Source organism: Monopterus albus, unplaced genomic scaffold (genome assembly GCF_001952655.1).
Source record: "Monopterus albus unplaced genomic scaffold, M_albus_1.0 scaffold40.1, whole genome shotgun sequence".
Lineage (NCBI taxonomy): Eukaryota > Metazoa > Chordata > Actinopteri > Synbranchiformes > Synbranchidae > Monopterus > Monopterus albus.
In genome coordinates this window covers 5,219,928-5,227,710 of record NW_018127920.1, presented here as the reverse complement: position 1 = coordinate 5,227,710, position 7,783 = coordinate 5,219,928, and the positions used below count along the sequence as shown (strand labels likewise).

General features: G+C 40.6%; 1 protein-coding gene across 1 annotated transcript in view; it reads left to right on the top strand.

Annotated features, from left to right (window-relative positions):
* Positions 1-7,783, top strand: part of LOC109959625 (disheveled-associated activator of morphogenesis 1-like) — a 60,640-nt gene that overhangs the window by 27,126 nt on the left and 25,731 nt on the right. The window contains exons 16-17 of the mRNA XM_020599142.1: positions 5,120-5,227; positions 6,893-6,990. Coding sequence (XP_020454798.1) covers positions 5,120-5,227; positions 6,893-6,990 — 206 coding nt within the window. The remainder of the gene's footprint in view (positions 1-5,119; positions 5,228-6,892; positions 6,991-7,783) is intronic.

Here is a 7,783-nt window from a genome sequence, read left to right as displayed (position 1 = left end):
AGGAAAGGAAACAGTGACCAGGCGTCCCACCCACCACGCTGTCCACTCCAGAGTGTCAGGTCCACTCGGCGTGACCTGCCTCTTTTTTTCTTTTCTCTCTTCTGCTCTCTCTCTTCTTGAGGGATCAGCGTCTCAGCTGTTTCGCATCCTGCAATTAATGACTCGTGGGTAGCCACGCACGGCTGGGGCGCATTACTGTGACTAGTGTCCTTCCTTATTTAAACCTCTGGCAGATGCTCCATCGTCGCCAGAGCATTAACTTGCATACCCCATAATACCTATACCTATATTCGTGGTATGTATCGTACATCATCTTGTTTTCCACGCTGACAGTTCCTGTGCTTTGGATCTCTTTATATTTTGTCCATTAGGTTAGCTAGGCGTTATTTTTGATATCCACGCTGACAGTTCCTGTGCTGTGGATTTCCTTTTTCATTCGCCAATCCTCCTGGTTAGTTTGTCTATTCACCTGTCCGTCCTGATCCTCCTACGCTCCTGGTTCCTACTGTTAGTCTGCTCTACTCACCCGTTCATTCTGGTCTCCTCCACCAACTCCTTCAACTACAACTCCTTCTGGTTAACTGATGGGGAAGAAAGAAAAGTGAGATGGTTATGATCAGAGAGATAATAGTAATTGTAATAATGGAAAGCAAAAATAAATTGAAGTAACACAGAAAAGAGAGATATAAATCCAACTGGCAAATCTATAATAAACAATAATAATAAAAGAGAAAAAGGGCGGGGACGGGTTATATCCTATTATTGATAATAGTGAATACTATGATAATAATGAAAGCAGTAAGTAATATTCATAATACAGATATTACAGAGTAGTGATACAGCCTAACATTGGGTCATAATAATGTAATGGCAATTGATAATGGTTGATGAATATAATCCAAAAAAGTAATACGAATAATACTATATAGATAAGAGTGTAATTACATTATTAACAATTTGTGTATTTAGTTTTACATTTATAGAGGAGTTAATTAGGTAAGTGCTATAATAGTGTGAGTAATGTAAACACCAGTTATAAAATTTGTAGTAATATAATAATAAAAGTAGCAGCAATAATAATCATAATGATAATAACAACAATAATGGCAATAATAAAAGCAGTTTGTTGGATTTCTAGGAGTCTGCCGGAATGTGCGTGGCTTTGGCCCCTGGTGTCTGGTTTAAAGGTTACAAATTATGCTCATTTTCAGGCTTACATTACTATTTACATGCTTTACATTAGTTTCCTCATAGTGTCTGGCACTCCAGACCCTCTTTTCACACTTGTTTGAGATGCTCCGTTTTGGCTCCTGGCCAACAGTGCTGAACAGGAGCCGCCTACCACCTCCAAACCATTTTTCAGAATAGCTGCCATCTTCAGTGTTAGCTCTTCTAACATCATTAGCATTTCTACCATAAATTTCACCATAATAATACAGGCAGGATTTTTCACACCATTCCACAAAATCAGTGCTAACCAGGCCATGTTCAGTCTGATTATCCCAGAGCAGGCTAACAATCACAGTCATATCATTGGCATATTTTAAAATGGTCCTGTTACAGAAGCTTGGTGAACAACATTTTTGTTTATGAAGAGGTGAATGACCTCATCCTCAACATAAACAAGACAAAAGAAATACACAAGCCCACAAGTTCCTGGGCTTGCAGGTGACATCTGACCTGAGTTGGTCACTGAACACAGCTGCCACAGTGAAGAAAGCCCAGCAGCGGCTATACTTCATCGGGCAGCTCATGAAAGCTGGGCTGAACCGTCGCCCTCTCACCCAGGCTTATACAGGACTGATAGAAAGCATCCTCACTACTGGCATCACAGTCTGGTATGGTAACACCACACAGGCAGAGAGGAAGGCTCTTCAAAGGGTCATAAAGACTGCAGAGAGGATCAGTGGGACTAAGCTTCCTGTTATAGACACACTATACACACAGCGCTGTCATACAAGGGCAAAGAACATAATCAGGGATCCACACCACCCAGCTCACTCTGCTCAGACACAAAAACTGCTGTCTTACAGCTGTCTGTAAGTGGGCCTGAAGACTCCGATATTTTCTCCCTGAAGGCAGGAGTCTGAAGTGGGAATTTGCGGGGTGGGAGGTGTCATTAGCAATGCTGATGGCTCTCCGAATGAGGCAGGTGTTGAAGATGTCCGAAAGGGAAGGCAGAGGGGCACTGATGATATTGCTGGCTGTTTTCACTATGCGTTGCAGGGTCTCCTCAGTTTGCGCAGGAAGTAGAGGCGTGTTTGAGCTTTCTTGGCCAGTGATGTGGTGTTGTTGGTCCAGGAGAGGTCCTCAGAGATGTGCAGCCCCAGGAACATGGTGCTGCTCACTCTCTCCACTACAGCACCGTTAATGGTCAGTGGGGGATGCTTTAGAGGTTTTCTCCTGAAGTCCACAACGATCTCTTCAGTCTTCTCTACACTGAGAAAGAGGTTGTTGTCCTTACACCACTGGACAAGTTGGCACACCTCACTCCTGTAGTTGGTCTCATTACCAACAATGATGAGGCCAACTACAGTCGTGTTATCCGCAAACTTGACAATGTGGTTGGTGCTGTAGGTTGGCACACAGTCGTGGGTCAGCAGTGTGAAAAGCAATGGGCTGAGCACACAGCCCTGCGGAGCCCCTGTGCTCAGGGTGATGGTCTTGGTTGCTGCCGACCTGCATATTTTGTGGCTTCCCTGTTAGAAGATCCAGCACCCAGTTGCAGAGAGAGGTTTTGAGTCCCAGGTGTTCAAGTTTTTGTGTAAGCTGCATGGGGAATTATTGTGCTGAATGCTTTAGGAACAGCATTCGCATGTAAGAGTTCTTTGAATCTAGGTGGGTGAGGCCTGGATGGAGAACAGCAGTAATGGCATCCTCTGTGGACCTGTTTGACCTGTATGCAAACTGAAATGGGTCGTGAGAGGGAGGAAAGATGGACTTGATGTTTTGCATGACCAGCTGCTCGAAGCACTTCATAATAATTGAAGTCAGTGCTACAGGCTGATAGTCATTGTAACTGGTTTGGTGGGGCTTTATTGGAATTGGAATTGGTGGCCTTGAAACACGTGGGAACAACTGCTTGGCTCAGAGAGATGTTAAAGATATCCATGAGGACATCCCTGAGCTCCTCAGCACAGTCGTTTAAAACACAACCAGGTATGTTATCTGGTCCAGCTGCCTTGCGTGGGTTAATCCTGGAGAGGGTCTTCTTCACGCTGACTGTGGACAGATACACAGCCTGCTCACCTGGGGGAGGGGTGGTCCTCTGTGCTGGTATGTTGTTCTATGTTTCAAAGTGGCCGAAGAAGTCATTGAGGTTGTCCAGCAGAGAGATGTCACTGTCACAATTCCAAGGTGGGGGTTTATAGCCTGTGAGGGTTTGGATGCCCCGCCAGAGACTCTGTGCATCTCTGGTGTTGCTGAAGTATCCAGATATTTTCTTGCTGTATTGGCGTTTTGCCTCCCTGATTCCACGGGACAGGTTGGTGCTTGCTGTTGCTAGGCCTGCAGTGTCACCGGCCCTAAAGGCTGCATCCCTAGCCCTCAGGAGTCTGTGAACCTCACCTGTCATCCATGGCTTCTGGTTGGCACGAGCACTGATATTTTTGCAGTAAGTGCAGTAAGAGCACTGATATTTTTGCAGTAAGTGTCAAAACGGTCTTTCAGAGCATAAGAAGCCCTCTCCTGCCACACATGTACCCCCTTTTGTGTTGGTCTGATGGCTTTCGCTCTGGGTCTGTATGCAGGTCTCAGCATGATGGTGATGTGATCAGAGAGACCCAGGTGGGGGAGGGGGAGGCTTTGTATGCTCTCTTGCATGCAGTGTACACAAAGTCCAATGTGTTGTCTCCTTTTGTCGGAAAGTCTACATGTTGGTGCAGATTGGGCAGTAAAACCTTTAAATCCACGTGATTGAAGTCCCCAGCTATGATGAGGAATCGTCTGTCTGTTGTTCACTGATGGCCTGGTAGAGTTCATCTAGTGCCTCACTCCTATTGCTGGTGTTAGCGGTGGGGGGAATGTATGCAGTTTATGCTGTTTATGCAAAAATGGCAAAAATCTTGAATCCTTGATTCCTCTTACCTGTTTTTACACATCTTTGTATACAGGATGGATTCGTGTCATGATGGGGTAGAGGATTTTTGATTGTTTAATCACCCTGGAAATTGATTAAGTCCATAGTTTGTATCCTTCAGCTCCTTTCCTTTGCTTTAAATGAGTTCTTTGTGTTTGTAATGTTCCAGTTTGGCCTTTATGGGTTGGGTTGCTTTGTTTGAGTGTGATCCAAGATGGTGTACATGGTGGAGACCAATCTTGTTGATAGCGTCTGGTGAGATTTTGATTTGGTTTTCATAATGTCCTTATTATAGTCTTGCTGTTTCCATGTGGAATCTCTATCATTGCCCAATGTGTTTTTTGAGGAGGCACACATTAGCTGCAGTGTAGTGTACATTGCAACCTTGAAGCCTACATCTATAGGTATTTAAAAATGGTTCCGCTGACTTCTTGTTCTAACCCAGCTACTTTCAGTAGGCATCTTTTAAGAAGATCCTGAAAATCCATCCGTTATCTCTACCCATTATTCCTAAATAGGGTTGCAGGGGGGCTGGAGCCAATCCTAACTGACAGTGGGCGAGAGGCAGGGTCCACCCTGGACAGGTCGCCAGCCTATCACAGGGCTATGCTGAAAATCAATAGCCTGCAATGACAAGTAATATCAGACATTTTCATAAGAATAGCAAATGTGAATTCATCCACTGCAGAAAACAGCCCCCAACAAATTGATTATTTCATCCTGTCTAAATGTTTGCTGAAAACTACAGTGACAAACCAAAATTAAACAATATACAGTATTTGTAAGCCATATTTAAAGATTTATTTTTAGTAGGAACAAGTGGACTCTGAGAAGAAAGTGAGTTTGACTACCACCTGGTTAGTTTTGACATGCAAGAAAAAACACAGACTGATCCTTGAATCAGCAGATATCAAAAAGCTGCTGACAGTCTTCTATAGGATTACAACAGCTGGAAGATGCTGTCAAAATCAGAGTTACAACATATCAATTGGATGTTGATTTAGGATTATTTATACAAAACTGCATTATTGTTTGTTTCAGAACAAGACAGAAGGAACCATATGGAAAGAGATTGATGATCTTAAGGTGTTCAAAGTTCTGGATCTAGAAGAGTTCCAGCGGACCTTTTCGGCTTACCAGAGGCCACAAGTAACATACTGCACAATACACTGACACTAAACGTATAACATCATTCATACCTTCAGCAACACCATCATTTTTGTTTTGCCTTTTATTTTATGTTAATGAAATTTTTGTACCATTGGCTATGGTGGTGTTTCAGTGCCACACTAAATAAAATAAAATTAAAGAGATTAAAGAGATTAAATTAGGAATCTTAGCAGAATAAAGTCAAAATATTCTGGCAATAAAATAATATTATGAAAACAAAATTGCAATAATTTCTGAATAAATTCAGATTTCATAGAGATTGGCTTAGATCATGTATTGTATAAGCCTAGGCCAGTTTTCTCTCAGGAAGAACTTGTATCCTTCTAAAGAAAGAGAGCATACTCTGTGTTAGCCTAAAAATGGAAGTGTAGGATTTAGTAAAAGAATAGGATTATGTCTACATCATGCTCTTACAACAAAACTATACAGTCATGACTCATGATTAATACCATGCACAGGACTTGAAAGTTAGTCAGTAGGGTACTTAACAGGCACAACATATTGTACATTCTAAACAATTCCAAGATTTCAAAATAAATGTAATAAATGACTTAATGACTTTTTCCACTATCACTTTGTATGTTTAACAGGTGTGTTCAATGGAGACATGAAAGATCAGGACTGTTTGTGTTTTACGAGCTTAGAAATATTGTGTTTGTTGATATTTGTGACTTTGGTGAAGAGCAGATCACATTTCATGATCATTTTATATTATTTTATATATTATATTATTTTAAATACAGAAAGCCATTACTTTTCCTTGCAACTGTATGTTGCTGATGGCAGATAAAGATAGTCTGTGCACTGCTGTCACTCACTTAGGGAGTGGAGATGTTATGATCCCCTTTAAGGGTATCTGATGTTGTATTGGATGATTTTTCAGGTAATTAATGTCAAAACATGTTTAAATTTTTTGTTGAGGTTACAAAGAATATGTAAAATGTAATATGTAAAACATCAACTCCCCCAAAGAAGATAACACTAACATTTAAAACACATAACTTGTCACCGTAATTCACACCGTATCCATCAAAACCAAATTACTATGAGTATTCAGACAGTGACTGTGCAAGAAGTTGCATTTATAGTACAGAGGACAAATAAGACCACAGATATTTTTGAAATTGCTTCCTTTGTTGAATCAGAAATGGCAACCAGTGTTGGAATGAAGTCAGAATGTTTGACATTAAAGTTAAAATATTCTGACTGTATTCTTGGAGGATTCTAATTTTAATCTCACAGTTTTCATTAGTTTTGGAGTCTGGCACTAAAACGCTGTTGTATTGGCATATCTATCAATCCAGTTATGGATCATAAATGAAGCCACACTGTTCACATTCAGATGAATTTACAAGTAAATTTACTGTCTTTTCTAGTATGCCTATCAGTATACCTATTCTCCATTGTGACTGTCTCAAAAGCCAAGAGTAGCTGCAGTTGCTAATGACGTTTAAATGCTTTTCTTGAATTGATTAGCATTTTCTCAGTCTTTAGTGATAAATAATCTACTTCATGAATAGATTTTATTTTCTGTATCACTTTGTTGTACTAATGTTTATTGTTTTAAACAAAACACAAGATAATACTGTGTTGCTGTACTGTATTGTCTTTTCTTACATTCTGACCCTTTTTATATATCAACAGAAAGATGTTGAGGATGACCAACCTCTTGTTAAGAAAGTCAAAGAGCTGTCAGTAATCGATGGTCGTCGAGCGCAAAACTGTAACATTCTGCTCTCACGGTCAGTGTGTGTGTGTGTGTGTGAGAGGATTATGTTGATAATGGCAATTAGACATTAAAGGATAAGGCCAGCTATCTTCTATAATGCCATCATTTCAGACACTCCCCATACTAAAACCAGACTGAAGCCAACACTGCTCACATCTGTCAGTCTGTCAGTCCTGGATTATTTTATTCATCTGTGCCATACACCTCCACTGTTGTTCAAAAACATTTAAAAACACATTGGGGAGACACACCACCGAACTAGTTGACATATTTCTTCATTATAAAACACAAATATTTTATTAAAATGTCACCCCAACATTTTACAGCATCTGAAGTAACCAAGAGTCAAGGGCACATGCACAAGATCTCTGGATATTTTGGGGTTTTGCATTACACAAGATCTCTGGATATTTTGGGGTTTTGTGTTAATTTAAAAAAATGGCTGGCCTTATCTTTTAACTCTCTTTGATGCTGTTAGCAGCCTGGATATGCTCTTCACCTCCACTCCAGGATCCCACATAATGCCTCACTGGGTGGGATGTACAGTCAGGGAAAAAATTATTTGAACCCCAGCTGATTTTGTAAATTTGCCCACTAACAAAGAAATGATCAGTTTACAATGTCAATGGTAGGTTTATGTGAACAGTGAGAGACACAACAATAACAAAAAAATCCAGAAAAATGCATTACAAAAAAAGTTATAAAGTAATTTGCATTTTCATGAATGAAATAAGTATTTGATCCCTTTGCAAAACGTGCTTTAGTACTTGGTGGCAAAACCTTTGTTGGCAATCACAGAGGTCAGA